This window comes from Eublepharis macularius, chromosome 1 (assembly GCF_028583425.1).
Source record: "Eublepharis macularius isolate TG4126 chromosome 1, MPM_Emac_v1.0, whole genome shotgun sequence".
In the NCBI taxonomy this organism is placed as follows: Eukaryota; Metazoa; Chordata; class Lepidosauria; order Squamata; family Eublepharidae; genus Eublepharis; species Eublepharis macularius.
In genome coordinates this window covers 79,528,983-79,550,094 of record NC_072790.1, presented here as the reverse complement: position 1 = coordinate 79,550,094, position 21,112 = coordinate 79,528,983, and the positions used below count along the sequence as shown (strand labels likewise).

Sequence of the window (21,112 nt, the reverse complement as noted above, 5' to 3'; positions counted from 1 at the left end):
CTACTTGTGATTGTCTCCATATGCATGGTCACCATTTTGTCTGCATTGGGCAATACACATGCATTCCAGCTTTGGTATGCACAGGCATGTACCCTGAAAAATCAGGATTTCTCATCATGCATAATGAAGCTAGTATATATGTGCATTTCACACCAAACAGTGAATGAGTATAGAGTATTATGCTGGTACATGTTATGAGTGCGGGAAATGTAAGGATTGAACGGGGGCTCTCGAGCTGCTGCTTTTTTGACTGAAAGAAAATTATATAGAATCGGTTAGCCTTCAAGGTCTCACTAGGCTCCAAGCATATTTTTGAAGGGAAAGTAAATGGGTATATTTATTTGGTTCAAGGGAACTCTGCATAGGCTACAAAGTAGTCCATTTCTATTATCTCAGAAATAACATTTTTTTCTTTCATAGCTCACTAGACTGTATTATGGGATAGGATTGGCAAATGCATATGGTGTGAGTTTGCAGCAGGTCCAGAGAAGTTATGCTTTTGGCTCTGCAGCAACTACCCTCAAAGTCTTTGCCGACAGTTCAATGAATGTATTAATAGCTGCCTGACAGCCACAAACTCAACAGCTCAGTTTATCCTTATCAAGGCATCATTTCACCCAAAAATGTTCTGTTAATTTATATATTGCTCTGTGATTTGAGCGAGGGGGATATTGGAAGAGTAGTTTTTAGTCACAGATTATTCTACAATGCTGATATAAGCATATTTGGGTAAATGGAATTTCTTGCTAGTCCATCCAAGAGACCTGGGAGACCGGAACGTTCTGGTAAAAGGTTCCGGTCCATAATAATGCATTTTGTCTATGGATAAATCTGTTTGTAACATTAAGGGAGCAAAGTGTGTGGTCTGCCCCATGCCTCATTCTATCATTGTGCAAAACAGAATATATTTCAAATGGTAGAACTGCAACTCAGTTTAATCTAGGGCCTTCCTTTCCATTCACGCAGCTGCCTTTGATAACAATGCATGAAAACTGCAATTCTTTTGCATGACAGTCCGAAGCCTAGTTTAAGCTCTAATTTAGTTCAAAGGTAAATTAATTAAAGGGCATCTCCTTTAACATTAAATTAAACAGTGTTTAACATAAAGATGTTAAAACATTGCAAATTATTCTGTTTGGGTAATTGAGTAAATGACACGGGAGTTCTTTCTATTTTTCATATTGTTGTCGTATAGTAGATAAAAAACTGGCCCAGAGGTTCCAATGTTAAGAGTGTTGGACTAAGCCTAGAGGACACTCAGTTTCACATCTCTGCTTGTCATAAAACTTACCAGGGGGCTTGAGTTCCCTGGAGGAAAGGAGATATTAAAATGTAACAAAAATAAACGGAAACACTTTTTTAATTGAACTCTGGCCTGTCTTAGGAAAGTGATTACCTCAGTCTTTCTCTCCATTCCAATTTGCAATAAGGTGATAATATAAATCTGCCTTATAGGATTATAGGTGTACCAATTATTAAGAGAATGCATGTGAAATGTTCTGAAATCCAAAATAAACAATAGAAGAAATTCTAAATATTTATTGGTTCCTTAAAAGCCATGATAGTTTGTCCACATGTAGACAACTATGGAGTAGGGTATTGTTATGTGAAATTATCTTCCTTCTAGACCTCCAATTCTGGTCTGTACCAATGCATGCCCAGGCATACTTCAACCAATGAGGAGAATTCACAGCAGGAAAAGAATAATGCTTCTGCACTACCCCTAAACCCATTAGAGGTTGGGGGAATTGTGTTGGCAAAGTGAGAGTTACCATATGAGAGGGCTCTGGGTCTCTGGATTATTTTGACAATGCCCTGAAAAATTATGCTTTCCCCTACAATTTCCAAATGGGAATGAGAACCAAGTGTTTGGAGAATCATGGCCTTAGGTTCCAATTATTTTAATTTTATTTATAAATACACACACGTGTGGACAATCTCTCCCTCCAGGAAAAGTAACCATGAGAGGATGATTTGATGGAGAGGAGCTGCTGGAGGAAGAGGATGGTCAAACATGTTTAGACTATATCAATTTCCCATTTTTCTCCCTAAGGAGCCCCTAGAGTAGCTTACACCGTCCGTCTCCCCTCTTCTATTTCATCCTCACAACAACATCCTAGAGGGGTAGTTTGTGAGAGGGTGACTGGACCAAGGTCATCCAGAAAAATTCTCTGGTACAGTGCAGATTTGAACTTTGGTCCGCCACTACACCACAGTGGCTCTTGACTGAATGAAAATCAAATGGGAGAGGACATGTTGGAGCATAAGCAGCGGGGGGAAGCAGCTGTTGGACTTGCACGGCATGCACAGTTCTTCATTAAGCATAACTCAAGTGGAGTCTCTATGGTCAGTTTTGATGTGGTAAACTGTGTGAAATTGTTTTACTCTTTCATGAAATGGTAAATGTTCTCTTTGAATGTATCTCCATGTGAGAACAGCTACAAATGACCACATCAAAGGAAATGTGTGAATTCACGCTTCTGTCAGGAGTAAATGTTAGATAACTCTAAATGGGAGGGAACCCTTTCATAAATTAATAATAATTATGGAGATTAGAACTCTGACTCAGCAGGCAGTTAAAAGACAAGAGCTTGGTTCTTGGTGTAACTGAAAGCCCCAACAATAACTTGCAATGGCCTTGGTTGTGCTAACTGTGGCAATGAATATATTATGAATAATCTGGCTCAGAGAATAATCTGGCTCAGTGCTTTCCCCTTGGCCTGTGCAGCTCTGTGTTGTTGCTGTATTTCAAGTTCATCATTCTCGGAGTAGAGAGAATGTAGAACTTTTCCAAGGAGAAGGCTTGATGGATGGCTATAGCCTCTATGTGTACCCAACTTAATATATATTGTTCCTTTTCTCCCATTTTTTTCTGCTCCCCTCCCCCAGCTATAGGCTTCCAAAGCCATTTTAAGCACATACATCTTATCTCTTGAAAGTGTATCTGTTCTGAAAGAAGGCTATACACAAATAATGGGTACATCTAATAATACTTCTAGTATATTATTTAATTACTTTGAGGTGAGGTTGTTTTGTATTTCGTTAAGTTTATGAGTTCGCTTTTTGATCTGCTCATGTACTTTATAGCAGCTATACATGTTCATGAAAATAAATACCAGGAAAACTCTCTGTATAGGGATACTTTCTTGAATCTTTAACCAACTTTACTTTTAAAAAAAGCGAAAGCAAGTAATTTCCCCTTTGGTTTTTACTGTAACTTAATTGGATATATGGAGACAGTAGGTTTGATCCAGTTTACTTAGCACAGTTCTATTTGTGAAAGTGGTTTTGCAAGATCTTACAGAACAATCCTTGTTTGCTTATGTACATGACGTACACAATCTTGTGCAACCATCTCCTCCCTCTTCTATATTGTACCTCACTGAACCATACTAAAAATGAAGAGGCTGCCGGATTCACTTCCTAAAACCCTGGGATTGGTTGCACAATACCTTGCACATACAGAAACGCAAGAGGGATACAATAAACTTGACTCAGGGTGAGTGGCTACTGAGGCCTTTTTCTTGTATTTCTTCTTCCACAAGAGGCTCTTTTGCAATTAACGTATTTCATAGGAACCAAAGAAGCTCCTCCTCATGTAGGGATAAGTTTGTGGAAAGATGTATATTGTTTATTGGTTTTTGAAATAATAAAGTAAGTCATAACCATGTGTATTTTTTCAGACCTTGTAAACAGATTATTTTTCTTTTTAATTCTGTTTTTTTCCTTTGTATTGTTGCTGCTGTTATGGAGGCCATAGCTCAGTGAAAGAGTCACTTTGCATGTACAATGTCTCAAGTTCAGTCACTTGCCTCGTGAATTAAACAAGGTCCCAAGTATCAGGCTGGGAAAGACCTCCGCCTGAGTAAACAACACTCGTCTTAGTGAATCAGTGATTTGACTTGGCACAAGGAGGTTCATATTCAGATTACTTTTAAACCAAATTACATCTTTTGCTGTAACAAAAGGCTCAATATTAGCAGCAGCTATGGTACACGCCACTGACTTTTCTGAAATGAGCACCTCAGTGTGAAAATTCCTTTGCCCCTGTGAAATATTTCTGACATGTCTGAAGAAAGTTCAGCTCAGCAGGTGCCTTTCAGTCATTCTTGTGAGCGTTTAAAGTATTCTACCCTATTCATTACTGGGTTCACTCATTGTTTACTGTATATCTTTAGGGGTACAGAGAATTGCCCCAGTATGTTTAATACCCTACCCTAGGATGAAGATGTGATTGAATCAGTGTTCCTGAGGGCTTATAAAATCTCTTTCTTCTGCTTTGAAGGTGATTATTAGCTGACAACAAATCCTGGCCTTGTACTGATTTTAGCTTCAAAAAAGCATGCACAGCCACTTCACCTCTATGTGAGTAATACCACCTGAGTTTATATAGATCACGATAGCCACAATTCCCAGACAATGCAAGTTGTGCTTCTGATTTCTATACTTTTCCTGCATTGCTTAACATTAAAAGCTGAGAATTTCATCGGGGATGAGAGTCACCAGTCTGGCAGTTTCCTTGTTGCTCATAGCTTATCCCTGCTGGACAAAGTGTGCTGGCAAATTCAGCCCACTGCAACTGCAGAAGTGTTTCTGTTTAGATGCTTCTTCCATACATCCCTCGTATTGGTTTGAATGTGGACTTAGAAAAACATAAGCGGCAGTACTGCAGCCCAAGCTCTGCTCACGACCCGAGTTGGATCCTGGTGGAAGCCAGGTTCAGGTAGCCGGCTCAAGGTTGACTCAGCCTTCCATCCTTCCGAGGTCGGTAAAATGAGTACCCAGTTTCCTGGGGGTAAAGTGCAGACTGGGGAAGTCAATGGCAAACCACCCTGTAAAAAGTCTGCCAAGAAAACTTCGCAATGCAAAATCCTCCCATGGGTCAGTAATGACTCGGTGCTTGCACCTTTACCTTTTATTAAAATATATTTTCATTCCAATACATGTTGTGGCTCCTTTGGAAACTGTAGAGATATAATTATTTGTAACCAACGAGATGTTCAGGGTATAAGCTTTCAAGAGTCAGAGCTTCATCTTCAGATATCTGAAGAAGGGAGCGCTGACTCTTGAACGCTTATATCCTGAAAATCTTATTGGCCTCTAAGGAGCCGCTGTACTCAAAATTCTGTTCTACTGCAGATCAACATGGCTACTCACCTAAAATTATTTGTAAGTCAGTGCAGCTACACAAATTTAAGCCAGTTTATGTCATGTATCAAAAGTAGGTTCCTTGAACTTCATTAAGCCACATAAACTGACTTTTCCAGAGATAGGTGGGGGGGGGGAGATGAAAAAAGTAACAGGCTATCTAAACATAGTGGGTTTAAAATTATTTTAATGTTGAAATGTATCATGTTAAAATAAATAATTTTGTCACTAAATTGCTGTGCCTTTAAAATTTTTTCTGTTCATTAAAACAATGAAATATATAACTTTAATAGCTTTCATTGGACATTTGACTTTCCCCCAAAATAAGAGCCAAAATATATTTTTAAAATTCCATTTAAAATAAAAATGCTGCTGTTCAGGTGCTGTGAGCTTTTATTGCTTGTGGGGTACACTCAAATGTATATTTCAGTAACAGAAATAATACAAATATTTTAATATCAGTCCCAGATTTAATATTTTCAACTAATCATACAAAATGGAGTTTAAAGAATCACTCAAAATAGAGATGATTTAAAAGGTTTAGTAATCAGTGTACATGTATTCTTGTTTCTTCTCCCACACAGATAAAGAAAGTGAATTTTGTTCCATGTCAAACACTGAATTATTGTAAAGCTAACAACATCTTAATGCTAAATGTCCTGATAATCTTGTTTGTCATACAGGGCTTTCAAATATCTGAATACATTTGAAGGAGGAAATGTTGCTGTTACATTTTTAAAAACAAGTAAAAATATATAAATCTGAACTACTCATTCTCATTTTCAAAGCATGTTTAGTAAAGCTGAAGACTCTAATACCAACCTGTTGTATTTCATACAACATACATACCTAATTTTCAATGCATTGTAGTTATTGCAACATGATTGAGCAAAGGAAGGTCTGTCTGATTTATGTAATTTTTTTGAACTGAGATAAAAGGATTCACATGGTTCCATTAAAAGCTCGACTATTGTCTTGTAAATCCAATACCACACAGATGTCTTTCACACAGGTTATCCATCCTGAATTTTAATCTTTTGGAAAGCTGGATTTTTTCTGCTTCCTCACAGCATCGTGGTGCATTTGTGCTCCTCAAAGGGGTTACCTGGCTTTTTTCTGATCTTTCTCAAACCAGCCATTTCCAACTCCTGCCACAAGGAGGCTTTTTAATTAAAAAAAAAGGCACTAGAATATCATTATGTCACTCTACTGTTGTAACAATAGGTGTAGTGGGTTCTCTACATTTATTTATTTTATTTACATTATAACCCACCTTTCTCACTGAGACTCAAGGAGTCTCACAGTATAAGACAATATGATAATTGACTAGCACATTCAATAAACAATACATTCAATAAACAATACAGTAGGGTAAGGATGAAAACCTGCCCTCAAGTCATAGTTGACTTATGGCAACCCCTGTTGGAGTTTGCTTGGCAAGAGACTAACAGAGGTGGTTTTCCATTGCCTGCCTCTGCAACCCTGGTCTTTATTGGAGGTCTCCCATCCAATTACTAACCAAGGCCGCTTAGCTTGAGATCTGAGAGAACAGAAATTTAGAAACAAACAGAAAATTGATACAGAGCTGGGAAATGGTGAAACAAATTAATTCCCAGCTTTCATTATTTAAAAAGTAAATCTCCTGCCCTTTCCCTTGCAAAGATATAAGAGGAAAAGCTCTTCTTCACAAGGGAAGGGGCTTGAGACTTTTAAAAAATGAAAGCTGGGAATTCAGATAACCTGCTATTCTTATTGTTACAATGGTATAGCGATATTATGATATCGTAGTGCTGCTTTTTAAAAAAAAAATGGCAAAAGCTCTGATGGCCCAGGGCAGGGGATGATGTCTGTTGCTGGGGGATTGGGAGAGGGAAACCACAAAATCTAATCTCTATGGTGGAAGTCACTACAGTCAACCAGTGAGGAGCAAGATTTGGATCCAGCGGCACCTTAGAGTCTAACTACATTTCTGGGGCATTTTCACGAGTCAAAACTCTCTTAGTCAAACACTCCTAGTTGTAAAGACTTCCCTACTCACTTCAGCAGAATAGTACTTCCTTTTGAGAACAGAACTGTCCTCTGTTGATGTGAATGGGTAGCCTACAAGATTGCACACAGTGCTTTGAGCTGGGCTGACTCTGATCTCCTAGTTCTGAATGCAGAACGATTCTTACGTTCTTCAATTAAAATAATTGGTATGTTGTATTGTTTTTAAGAATAACATAGCAGTAGAACTACTTCTCTTTTGACAAAAGTACCATGACTGCAAAAAAAAAAATGGAGTCAGGAATCTATCAGAAATAGTGACTAGTTCAGGGGTTCCCATTGTAGTGCCCATGGGCACCATGGCATTCGCTGACATCTTTCCTGTTGCCTGTCTAGTGTTTTTACCAAGTGGGTGAGGCCAAGTAGGCTTCTGCCCAGGAAAGCTTCTGACTAGCCACTGGAAATCTGATTGGCTGAGCAGATTTTTAAAAATGATGCTTTGGCAGGAGCAGCCACCACTGCACAAGGATCTCCAGTGTGTGACTGAAAGCAAGCTGTATGTATATAAAACAATATTTTTGAACAATGTGTTCATTTTAAAAGGCAAGCAGAGCTTTCTTCTGAAATAACCTAATGCTGTGACATTTTGTGGTGACTCCACCTCCTGCAGCAGCCACTTCGTGGGTGGCTCTGCAACCTATGGCAGCCAGTCTGTGGTTGTACCTACCACCCTCTGTCAGAATTTCAAAGGTGCCCTAGAGCCTCAAAAAGGTTGGGGACCCCTGGACTAGTTAAATGAATATACATATAATACTCTCTGGTTTTGCTTATCTTCTCAAACTAGACTTAAAATTATACTCTTATGGTTATTCCTTTTTTCCAAAGAGAGGACATGCTACTATGTTCATTAAGCTCCACTTTGTTGTTTAGAATGCAATGCAATGGAATTTGTGGGCTTTACATATGACCTCAGCTAAGCTAATTTAGCCAAAGTATTTAAGGGTGAAGATAGACTGACGTACTTCAGACCTAATGGCAAACCAAGGTTTAATCCAGGTTAGGATTGTAGAGAAAAGCATAAACAATAGCTTGCAGTTTGTAAGTAATGGCAAACTATGGTTGGCATGAAAGGAGAAGCCATTCATTCAATCTCTGTGCTGGGGGGAGACTGAGCATGCATGCCAGTGATCCCCCAGATAAATTAGGGTTTGTCATTACACCTGAAGTTTCTCTGATGAATCACAATTTTGATTATCCTGCAGATATGATACACTTATAGACATGAAACCTGCATAGTAGAAAAATGCTTATTGGAGCACAACCCTGAGAAAAGTAAGTAAAATGGAAAATGAAACAATCACATATTTTAAAAGTACCAATTACAAGAGAATATGCTTCTCTTTAAAAACGCAGGCAAACATAAGGAGCCATTAGGGGTTTTTTTAATAGGAATGACCCAAATTTACCACAAAAATAAAAAAATAAATACTGTAATACAATTCAGGATTTTAAGTGCATGTCATTTCTATGGTCAATTTAAACAACCCAGTTGAAAAATTCTACTAAATGCTGCGTAAATGTTTTTAATCTTCAGTATATCAGAAATTAACTGCTGGTTTCAAGTTCAAACAAATTCATATCCAGCTCAATGTATGCCCAACCACGTATGTCCCCCCTGTTGCAGTCAGGCCGTCTTGTGTCAGCTGCCATCAGCCCTGTACACAGTTCTCCTCAGTCCCATGTATCCAGAGGCAAATCTGGGCATATTTGAGAGGAGTGATCCGAACTGCCACATTGTAATCCTGCTGCTCTCCATTGACATCTACCCACTGATGACCAGAAAAAATGGCAATGATTTTGCGCTTCCATTTTTTCTTGTTTCCGTCTTTAAGGCGGAGGTAGATTCCAGATCCCGTAGAGCCAGACTCGGCATCACAATGCTGGTAGAAGAGATCACCGGATTCCTCTGACACACTACAAAATCGATAGACCAGCTGGCCAGATCGATCAGCATCAAACCCAGAGAAGTGGATCATGCTCCCAGGCATCATCTTGCTATTTGGACTGATGCCCAGATCCATGTATTTCTTCTTATGGGGGCGCTTCAGCTCCAGAACTGCATAATCATAATCGACTGCAACATCCCCGGTTACACCTCTTAACCAGCCTTTGGGAATCTGTGTACTTTTTACTCTTGTCCACTGGAAGGAGGGCTTACGCTCAGATTTCTTTTCACTCACCCCAGACGCCTTTTGTCTTCTGCCAGCTCTACTGCTGGCTCCCCGATTCAGCTGTTCGGCAGTTGTGTGGTAAGCCTCAAGATCCAGTTCCTCCCTTTTACTTCTTTTGGCACCCCTACGTTTCTTGCCACTGCCTTTGGATTTCAGCCTCAGCAACCCCACTCTCAGTTTTTTGCTGCCTTTGAGGTAGTCTTTACCATCATGGATGCAGTGAGCAGCAGTTAGCACATGCTTTGGGGAAATCAGAATGCCGCTGCAGCCTGTGGAGATCTTCACAGCTGTGTTGAAAGGGAAGTTGGTGAGAAAGCGTGTGTCTGAAATACTGAATCTGCTGTCGGTGCCATATACCTGCCTCTTTCGTCTTGATAATACCTTTGTGGTGGCATTTGCAACTGGGTTAATTTCTGCCTCCAAAACATTCACTTCAGTTAGTGTCCGTGTGCCATTCTCAAAGACCGTCTCATAAGAGAGCAGCTCCTGAAGATCAGACAAATGCGGCCCTGGGAGTCTCCGCTGGCATTCAATCCCACATACTCCAATCAGCTCTAGTTTGGCACTGGCTTCAAATTTAGGGCTCTCAAGGGACAAAGTCTTTCCCTTCACAATCCGGGGTACTTTTTTTAACTGCCAGCTGAAATCTTGTTCTACATTTATTCCATTAATGAGGCTCGAGACAGAAGTGGAAAATAGTAGTAATAGCAGAACTTGGCCCATCATGCCTCTCTGTTTTCTGTTTTAAAAAAAAAGACATAAAGTGTTTAATTATTGTTACTTAAAGCAAGTCTTTAAATAGACAGACTGATGTCCACTGTTTACTTCTGTATCATTACTGAGTTGTTAAAAACATTATCTGGACTTCAAGAAAGAAAAGAAACAGAACAAAAAATATTCATGCAACCATCAGTAATATCTAGTTTTAGAGTTTTGCAATTTTTTTTGTCCTGCATTTAATTATACAGATATTTAACCACATGATTCATTTGGCTGTGAAGAGCCAGAAAGATTCATGAAAATATTTTTCTTTCTTCGCACTTTGCTTTTAACCATATGGCAGCCTAGCTTGGGAACTATGGGGAATCTAGAAGGAAAACACTAATGATCCTCAGTGTGGAGTCTGCCAATATGTTTCTTGGAGACTGCTTGCTGCTTGAGTCTTGGGGATAAAATCCAAAGCGTCTTGAATGGAACAGAAATAATCAGGTAGCTTTGGGTTTCCATCTAACAGCTGACAGATCAGATCAGTCACATGTCTCATCTTCAGACAGAGTCTTTGGATACGTCCACATGTCACTAGATCACAGCAAGATTCAGTCTAATAGCACCCTAAAGACCAATGAGATTTCTAGGGAGAGTACAAAGAGTCAAACTCCCTTTGTCAGATACAAGTTGGAACGCAGAGCCTACTTTTAGGAGCGCAGAAAATTTCCTACTCCCAAGCATTTCTCTCCTGCTCTAATCACCCTGATTGCATTTTGCATTGCACCTTTACACCCTAGTCCCCTTCTCTGCAACACCTTTCCCACCTTCTGACTGGGATATAAGGGTTCAGAGGTCTCCATTCCAACAAATTTGACGAAGGGAATTTGACTCTTGAAAGCTTATAATCTAGAAATCTAGTTGGTCTTTAAGCTGTTACTGGATTCAAATCTTGCTCTTCTACTGCAGACCAACTCAGCTACCCACCTGAAAATGTCACTAGATACAGTGACTTACCCTGTGGGGAGAAGGCAATCCAACTGAGAATGACTGCTGCACTGGAACAACCATGTGACATCCAACAATGTGAGGATGCAACTTCAGTTTTGATGCGACTTTATATTGCTGTTGTTTTCTAAATGTCTCTTGAATACCCCAGGCAGAAAGGCAGCATATACATATTTGTAAATGTCTGTCTACAATCTAGACAATCAATATATCCAGTTCTGAACCTGGCCACCTATATGGATTGACTCAGCAAACAGGGCCGGGTTCAGAAGAAAGACATTTTTCAGAAAAAAAACATGAAAGCTCAAAATGGACAAGGGGTTTAAATCTGTCCCAAAGAAAGAAACATTTCCTCTACCTGGGCAGACAGCATACTCCAAGGATGAGGGAGCAGAAGCTGGCACTGCCCTCCCCAACTGTTGCCACATCAGCCAGGTGTGTTAAGGAGGAGGTGGTGCTGTAGCTGGACAGGCTGGCTAGTGAGCGGTCAGTCTTCTGCGGGGGAATGGAATTGCCCACCCGCATGAGTCATGCTGGTCCCCTTTGGACAGCTGAGGGTGGAGAGGCAGGGGAGGGAGAGTCGGAGCCACCACTGCAGCAGTAGTTGGGAGCTGTGGGGGAGAGGGCTTCCACCACATTTGCCAAGGAGGCGGAAGCTCTAGAGGAGAAACATGTGGGTAGTGGGATCTAGGAGATCTCCAGTTGTTATAGTGAAGATTTAATCTGCTTAATCTCTTCCTTATCTTTCAGTTAATAAGGAACTTTACCCAAAATAATAATAGTAATATTTGATTTATATACTACCCTTCAGGACAACCTAATGCCACACTAATGCCACAAAGTGTATTATTATTATCCTCGTGACAAATTCACCCTGTGAGGTGGGTGGGGCTGAGAGAGCTCTGAGAGAGCTGTGACTGACCCAAGGTCACCCAGCTGCATTCAAGTGGAGGAGTGGGGAATCAAACCCGGTACTCCAGATTAGAGTCCTGCCGCTCTTATCCACTACACCATTGAACTGTTCAAGGCATTCAAACTTCCAGTCAAAACACTGCCAGTCAATACGAAAACCAATAAAAGAGTGAGCACAAATATTTAGAAAAAGTATCAGTAACTAGCCTTCCATTCTTCAATGCTTAGTTTACAAACTATTTTGGTCTTGTTATTCCAAGAAACTCCCTTCCTTTATTCATATTAATGTAAAAAGTATCCTACAATATTGAGGCTAAATTTAATCTCACTTTATTTGCTTCATTAAGATTATCATTTAACATTTTCATTCTAGGTGATATACTTGCTTTATCATTATGTGCTTTGGATTCTCCGAGCTGCAGTGATAGTGGACAGCCAAAACTAGACATGCTACAGAAGAAATGTGAATTTTTAAATTTTTATTTCAATGGACATGCAAAAGGCCCTAAATTTGATCAGAGTCATGGTACTGGTTAAACCTTTTACATAGGATTGTTATTCTGATCTAAACCTTTCCCTCACACACCATTTTTTCTTGTAAGTTAAGTTGCCCAGCTGTCCTGGAGAAAAACTTCCTGTCCCTTGAGTATAGTCTTAATAGGATGTTACTCCATGATATAAATAGCTTCTTCCATTTTATCTTCATAACAACACTGCAAGGTAGGTTAGGCAAAGATAAAGTGCCTACACGCAAAGTAATTTACACTGGTCCTAAGCAAAGTTGCAGACTTGTAAATTCAATGGATTTACAAGGTGTAGCTCTGTTTAGGATTGCAGTGCTAATGACCGGGTGAGGATCTGAAGTTAGGTCATCCCTGTTCATCCCTGGCCTTTACCCTGGTTCTGTTCCTCTTCATGCAGAACACGGGCTTTGCCACTGTGCCTCTGCCTGTCTTCTAGGACATATTCTACAGAATTAATTATTACAAAATATGTACTGCTGGCACTCAAGAGAATGGGTGCCTCAGCTACGCTTGCAAATAATCAAAGTTTGTTTGACAAATGAGAAAGGTGGGCTACTCAAAAGGTGATACAACTTTTTCAACAACCTATGGCAAATCCACCATATAGTAACCAAACAATTGAGCCCTAGTCTTCTGAATCCCAGCAAACCAGATTGCCAATTAAATCTGATGTTTTAAAATATTTACAAAACACTGGCTGCTGCTATTTGAAGAGTTGAGGTCATTCTTCTCCCCCACTTCATAACTCAGCTGTTTGGAAACCTCAAACATGTGTTGAAATGACAGTACCTCTAATTATACCTTAAAAGCTAGACATCTAAGAACATGCATATGGTTAAACTCTATGGGATATATATTGTAATTAAAGTGAAGCCTAGGATAAAAATGTCTTTTTTGGCATTATGTATTGGAGTTCAAAAAGAGCTGAAGTCCACATTGCACTAAACTTGTAAAGTCAGGATTAAAGACTAAGGAAAAGGTACAAAAACTGCAAAATAATAACATCTGTCTCATATTCCAGAGCGAAAATTTATAATGATTCGGTTAAACTGGGGGCGTATAACTTTGAAGCTACTTTACTATCACTTTAAAACAAACCATCTGCCATCAACATCAGTGTAATGGCAGCACAGGAGCAGCAAACTGGTGACATTCCTAGTTGGGAGCATGTTCAGCAACTTTCCTGTAGACCTACACAGATGTTGGAAGGAAGAGGCTGTCCTAACAGACTGGATCTGTGAAGACCTTATGATTGTCAGGCAGCACAGCAGCAAGGGTAAGAGGTCCTACTGATGGAGTGGTTGCCCCTTAATCTCTCCATATCTACACTGGAGACACACTGAAGGAATCAGGGCTTAGAGAAGCCTAGATGGAGAAACGGCTTGATATGAAAGACAGCAATGATGCTAGTTAGGAAGCCAGCTGCCCTTGAAGGGTCAGAAACGTTGAGTCTGGATGGATTTGATCTGGCCATTGGATCAAGCAAGAAGTTTAGGTCCTAGATCCTTCTCTACTTCTTAATAAGCAAATTGGAGTAGTTGCTAGGACTGCTTTTTTCATTTACATCCAATTCAGGAACTTTCTCCACCCAGACCCTAGATTCTACCAACCTAACAATCCTCGCTTATGTAACCTCCAGATGTCCCCAGATACTGTGACATGTAATACATGGAGCTGCCCTTGAACGTAACTGCAGCTAAAGAAAAATGAAAACTCACACTTTTTGACAGGCACTGGACCATGTTTGACTGTAACATCAATCTTGCAACAACTACACTGGTTACCTAGATTTCTGGGAACAAAACAAAGTTCTACTTTTAATGCTTATAAAGCCCTTTCGGGCTTAAGGCTCACATATTCAAAGGCCCTTGCTTTAAAGGTTCCATTCTTTAGAGAGATCCATCTGGTCTCAGACGCATTTTGAGTAGTGGCACATGTTGTCTTTCAAAGTTGGTGCAGACAGCACCTATTCTAACCTATGTTATATTCTCCAAGCTGAGGCCATATTATCTCTGCTAGCCTTTTACTGAAGCTTTTGAGTCCCTGGTCTTTTGATTTCTTAGGTGAAGTATATTTCAGATGGTTGGTTCATTTGCACTTTTAAAAATAATGAATTTCAGGTTTTATTCATTTTTTATTGGTTATTGTATTTTTTATTATTGTTAGCTTCCTCAAGTGAAGATGGAGACAGGATATAAAATTTCCAAATAAATAAGTAAAAAGTATAGGTATCAGATATTTTGGCAGATGCTGAAGTGCCTTCCAACTCAGCTTCTCTGGAAGAACGGAAGAATTTACACTGAGCAGCACTGCCATCCATGTGATATAGTTGTGCCACGTGGAATAAGTAACATCTGCCTTGGCACGTTTGCAGATACAGTTGTCCTCTGGAAAAGCAATTAGTACGAGCACAGTGGTTGAGACATGTGTACCATTATGCAAACCGCCACCCAGAAACAGCAGCAGAACCTAGGAAATGCCAGCTCATAGTTCCTTGCTTTAGCCGATTGCATCTTCCAGCACTGATCAGGGTGTTCCACCTGGAACAATCTGCAAAGCTTCTCAGCCAGCATTATGCCTTTTCAATAAGAAAGAACCTTTACTACTCTACGTATTATTAATAGCTTGTCTCACCACATAGGGTTTCTACAGTAAATCAAGGCACTATGATGTGGCTGTTTGAAACCATCCCTAACACAGCCACAAATCCACATCAGCTTCTTGTATTGCATTCTGGTCAGCTAAACACATGTTATTTACTACAACAGCCTGAGAAAGGTAGGTTATAATTAACCCTTCACTATTTGGTATACACAATGTGATGAAGATCATATGATATACATGTGAAACAACTCAGAGCCTAGAAACCTAATAAATATTTAGTTCTTTACTATGGCCAAGTACATCTATGGGGCTTTCTCTTTTCAACAGACTGATTATCATTTTAAAGCACTGACTTTTCTAGGGGTTAAGGTGGAAGTGGGAAGCTATCACCTTAAGGTGTTTTAATTGGATTTTAAATTAGACATCTTTTTTATTTAATCAATTTACTTTGATCCATTCTGAAAGGCAGGCATCCTGTGCCTTCAAGTAAATAAATAACAAAACACTGCTTATATGCAGCTCTATGAAACAGCAAGCAAAATGGCCTTGTGGAGCATCCACTAGATGGCAGAAAAATCTAGACATCTATGAATGCACTTTATGCGATACTTAAAAGACTGGATATATTTTATGATTCAAACTGTACTAAATTTGGCATCTTATATGGTTGAGTACAGCATTATTAGCATATGGGGTAGAGTAAGGCTAGTAGTAATGCACAAGTTCCAGGCCAGACACTTCTGCTGATAGTAAGGCTGCAAAAGATCTCTGCCTGCAATCTTGGAAAATTTCAGAGGAGTCAATATTGGGTTCACTGAACCCACAGAGGGCCAACCCCAAGACTACAATCCCCATCATTCATTTGAATTTTTAAATACTCTCTCCTCAGTCCAGCAAGGGAAGGGGTTCTGCACACAATAGTAAAGAGATAAAGAGGGGACGTTCCTTTGAGTAGAATGCATGGTGCTCACTCACTGCAGAGACCTCTGCTCTAAATCTGTTACAGGGAGCCCCCTTCTTCAGTCAAAGAATTTACTTCCCCATTCTTTTCCCTCAGTGCTACTAGAGCTGGAAAATGTACTGGGGAAGAGTTTCATGACTGCAGCTTGCAGTTCTGCAGACAAGAGTCATGTATGCATTTTACATGCATATAAAACCCACTTATTTCATTGGGAATTGTATGTACTTTATAGGAAGTAGTGGGGCCACTATTATTGATCCAGTATCATGTTTGGACAACTATGTTGCCAACAGAGCGTATACAAAGCAGAGAGGGCACCTAGAAAGGCAGTTTACAATTAACTAAAAGCAACAGAATTTACTTCCATCTTAACACTGACCACTGAAAGCATATCTAAGAAACTGACGCTAGACTAAAGCAATTTGAAGAGGACCGTTGGGGGCTCCTACTGGGAGTTCATTCTCATATTCTTGATGTTTTGAAGGGGTGAACAGATGCCTCCACAGGCACATTCTCACTGATTCTAAGGAGCTTTAGCAGAACAGATATAGGGGGCAGGGTGGATAAAAATCAGATTAAAACAAAACAGATTTTTTAAAATTTAAATTGGATTTTTTAATAAAATGTTTTTTGAAAAAAAAATCTAACTAAAGATAAGTTTTCTATTTAAGATACATTATAGTCCAAAGGTTATCATCATGAAATAAGGATTAGTTTTTAATTATAAAGCATGAGGCTGTATATTCACGCAATGTCTAAATTTTTTGGCAAACAAATTCCATTAATCCATTCACAATGTCATGCTCTTCCAGAGGTTTCTGTAAGATTATTGGGCAATTTTTCTGTCTAGAAGATATTATCACAGATGCCTCATTGCAGTTCTCAAAACTGTGAATTTGTGTCTGCAGAGATCACATCTCTTTTTCACAGCAAAAAGGTTATAAAATAAAGATACGCAGTTGTGGGAAATAGATCCAGAGGAGTTAGCCGTGTTAGTCTGTAGTAGCAAAATCAAAGAGTCCAGTAGCACCTTTAAGACTAACCAATTTTATTTTATTGTAGCATAAGCTTTCGAGAATCAAGTTCTCTTCATCAGATGTTGTGGGAAAAAATCCCATTGTTCCTTTGCAAATCTTTGTACACAGAACCAACCCCTTCTTAAGAGCTAAGTTTCAAAAAATTCAATGAACAGAAGATTGTTGGAAGTAGAATAGATCTGCACAAGAAGCTAAGTGTGAGGGGTCTTTATGTAGAAAAGAATGAGTCTTTATGTAGAAAACCATGATTTAAATCTAGTCTTACTAACTAGTGATTTAAATCGTGAATTAAATCATGATTTAAATCAATTCGATTTAAATCAAATCCATCCTGATAGCAGGGGATATATATAAATGTTCATTTAAAATACTTGATGTAAATCCCAAGAGTCCCAGATGGTATTACACAATGTGTATTTATTTGTCCAGCAACATCCCAATCTGAATTACACTAAACTCCTTTTTGTGGTTTGACCACTGGAGGGCTCCTAACACTTTATAATCACACTCATAACCTAAACACACTCTACTCATACTCACACATTTGAATTTCCAACCCACCCCAATACTACTGAAGCCAACATATTCCAAATTCTCCTGATTGCCCACAAGGGACAATTCTTGACCCTTAAATGACATATATATTCTTTAATCCAGAATTTCCAGCCCCCTCCCATAGATCCCATCCTTTTAAAAAGCTATCAAATAGCTGACATCAAGAATTTATGCTGTGTGCTCCAGAACTGTAATGGCCACATGAAAATTTTGACAGAAGTGATTTTTTTAAAAAAAGCAATCAATGGATAAAGCCATTATCAAACAGCCAAACCTGGCAGAATAAACTGCACCTTGAATTTCTGTTTCAATCCAACTCCAACGTACTTATCTTCCAGTGAAACGTATATGAAGATTGCAAATTAAGACCAAATAGGAAAAAGCATTAAATGCTGTGGTTTGTACCTAAATATGTAAAGATGTAATTTTTACCATTTTCAAGGTCTTTTGTAGTGAAAACATCAGGATCTCATAAGCCTTCAAGGAAGTTCCATGTCTTTCCAAATACTCACACTCCAAATACAATAAAAATATATGGATTCCCAATTGATGGAAGATGCAATATTATTGAGTCATAGATGCATGACAGACACTGTTCTGCATGGCCATCAAGGTCCCATCTGTAAATATGGGAAATGGTTTCACAGAGGATGAAGGAGGGGAGAATTTGGGCTCAGAATCCGCAACTGACAGGTGGCTCCCAGAGAGAAAAATTTCCACTAGTGGGTCTCATCTTTTTAAAAAAGTTCAAATCTAGTGCAAGGAGAGTGAGAATTACTGTTGGCGAAGAAACTGCTTTGCTTTCTTTCTTCAGAGACCAAAAACAGCCTCGATATGTTACTGGCAGTTCAATCCTAAACATACTCTTCTAAATCTGGTGCCTTAGGAGAGTGTAACTCAATTTAGGATTGCATTGTACATTACTCCACCTTATTCCACTAGAAACAATGAAAAGAAGGTATATGATGTACTGTATTCAGTTTTTGAATATCTAAATGCAATGATTCATTTATAGATAATTATCATTTACTGTATTGCTATTAAATGTTATTATAAGTTCACTATATGTAACAGTGAAGCTTAGGGACCATATACAATTACGTCTATAACTCAATCCTTCTTGGATCCATGCAACTTGGGAACAATGTAATGATTCTTCAGGTAATTACCTACAAAAAAACTATAACAACATGAAATTAAGGTTATTAGTTTTCATAATTTTATATAACGCCCTTCAACCAAACAGAAAAAAATCACCAAAACTCTTTTCAACCAAAGACTCCTAGAAGGTACCTAGCCACAAATTAACACTCCATTATATACTAATCAAACTTCTTCATTTTCCCTTAAATGTAACCATTCTTTAGGGTTTACTCACTCTCCTTTCAACTTTTCTGATTTTCTAGTGAGCTCCTTTCATTTATTTAAACTAGGCTTCTGAGGCTGAAAATCAAAATAAGTAACCTTAGTAAAGAAACGTTTGTGATTCCAGCACACAGCTTGTCAGTTCTACAGAGGCAATCTGGATAAAATTAGTGTCAGTTTTCCAAAAAGGAATGACACGGTAGAGCAGAAACTCTGTGGCTGGTTCTGAATTTAAAAGCTGGCTGTTCCAGAACAGCAGAAATCTTTTGCACAGACAAAGTTGTACAAAATATTAAGGACTTTCATCCTGTCTGCCAGCTGGGCAAAACGAAGGATAGTAATAAAATGAACTCCCCTCCCTGCCCCGTGTAAATATACAAGTCTGCTTGTAAGCAGAACTAAAGTTCCAGGCTTTCCCCTTTCTGCAGCCTAAATGCAAACGTTTCTCATCTTCCTATTTTAAGGTCCTCAAAAGATGCTCTTAGGTGCATTTACGGATGTCAAACTCAGAATGGTTATTTTGTAAACTCTTAAAACTATAGTCATTTCAAACCCAGATGAGACCTTGAGACGATCTTGCTAATTTTCTTAGTGCTTCATAACAACTCCCCCCCTCCCCTGCAAGTACATTTACTTAGTACCACTGAGTTCATTGAGACGTCTAAGTAAGTGTGCATGGGACTGCAAACCAAGTAGTTTTCGACTGCGCGGTGCACTTCTCAACCACACAAGACAACGCAAATTAAAAATACATTTAATAAAATCCAGGCTGCAATTAAAAATGCTATTAAAGTCAACCGAAACAACATGCATGCACGAGTAAGAAACTGTGGAATCCTAATCACCTTTACTTCCCAAGTAAGTCTGATTTAATTCAACGGGGACTTACTCCGCAGGTAAGTTTGTCAAAGATTGCAACTTCAGGAGAAACCAGGCATGGCAGCTGATCCTCAGCAAGCAACTCTCTCTTGATTTTTAGGCATTCAAAGAGCAACGCATCCTTGAAAGCCAGACGTGCACCTCCTTCAATTGATCCACGGCTTAGGAAGTGCACAGTAAGCTAAGGTTGGAGCGGTCCAATATGAACACGCCCTTCGGATTTTTTTAGTTAAGGGCGGGAGGGGGAAGATGTCCGGTGATGGAGTCTCGCACCCAGCCCAGAAGCAAGCACAGCCTCAGAGCCTTCGCGGAGGCTACTGCCGCAAGCCTAGAGGGAGCCGCCAGGGTCTTTTCTTGCCGGGTGGGCGGGGAAGGAAAGCGCCGAAGGAGGAGAAAGAAATGCAGCCCGGAGGCAGAGTGCGCGGGAGACGGCGCTAAAAGGACACGTTGCGGCCGCGTTCACACAGCAGGAAGCTGAGGGCTCTTTCTCCGAAGGAAGGCTGAAGAGGGCACATTCCTCTCATGCCTAGAGGCAGGGGAGGGCGCGAAGGGCGTGGAGAGCCTTTGTGGCGCCCGACCAGGTGAGGGGAGGCCGGCTGTTGCTGTTCGGGCGTGTTGCCTGAGGAACGGGGGGCGCCATTTTGCAGGGGCAAGATTCACATTGGGGGATCCAAGGCCAGCTCTTATGATTAAATTACCGGGCGGGGGGGGGGGAATGCCAGTTGACACCCTTTCCCCAAAAAATCTGATCATCAGGCTTGCCTGTATGTCTTTAATAGCAGATTTCCAGAAAACAGCAGGCAAATCTTTATGGAATGTGAGCTTCTCTACTGTTCGCAGAATCAGAGTGGGGGGTAGGGTTGCCAGCTCCAAGTTGGGAAATTCCTGGAGATCTGGGGGGTGAAACCTGGAGAAATCTGGAGAAAGTGGGGTTTGGGAAAGGAAAGGACCTTGGCATGGCATAATTCCATAGAGTCCACCCCCAAAAGTCGCCATTTTCTCCAGGTGAACTGATCTCTGTTGCCTGGAGACCACTTGTAATTCCAGGAGATCTCAAGCTACTACCTGGAGGCTTGCAACCCTAGTGGGGGGAGCCGGATCTACACGGATTCTCATGAATCCTAAAATTCACATATCACAGCCAGGTCCGCAGACTGAACCTCGATCCAGCACTTGGCGGTGCCACAATGGCACAAA

At 39.9% G+C, this 21,112-nt stretch overlaps 1 protein-coding gene across 2 annotated transcripts; it reads right to left on the bottom strand.

Moving 5' to 3' along the window:
- Positions 1 to 5,397: 5,397 nt before the first annotated feature.
- On the bottom strand, positions 5,398 to 20,050 carry PRSS35 (serine protease 35). 2 transcript variants are annotated; one of them, XM_054982055.1, is made up of 2 exons: positions 19,882 to 20,050; positions 5,398 to 10,104 (listed from the first exon to the last, which is right to left on the bottom strand). In XM_054982055.1, the coding sequence occupies exon 2, from the start codon at positions 10,089 to 10,091 to the stop codon at positions 8,844 to 8,846; it is 1,248 nt and encodes a 415-aa protein (XP_054838030.1). In that variant the 5' UTR covers positions 10,092 to 10,104; positions 19,882 to 20,050; the 3' UTR covers positions 5,398 to 8,843. The 2 variants fall into 2 exon arrangements, with proteins under 2 accessions (XP_054838030.1, XP_054838031.1); XM_054982056.1 differs by having other exon boundaries at positions 19,926 to 20,050.
- Between the last annotated feature and the right edge of the window lie 1,062 nt (positions 20,051 to 21,112).

Excerpts from the sequence above, each read along its gene's own strand:
- PRSS35 (XM_054982055.1), bottom strand. The coding sequence starts at position 10,091 with ATGATGGGCCAAGTTCTGCTATTACTACTATTTTCCACTTCTGTCTCG.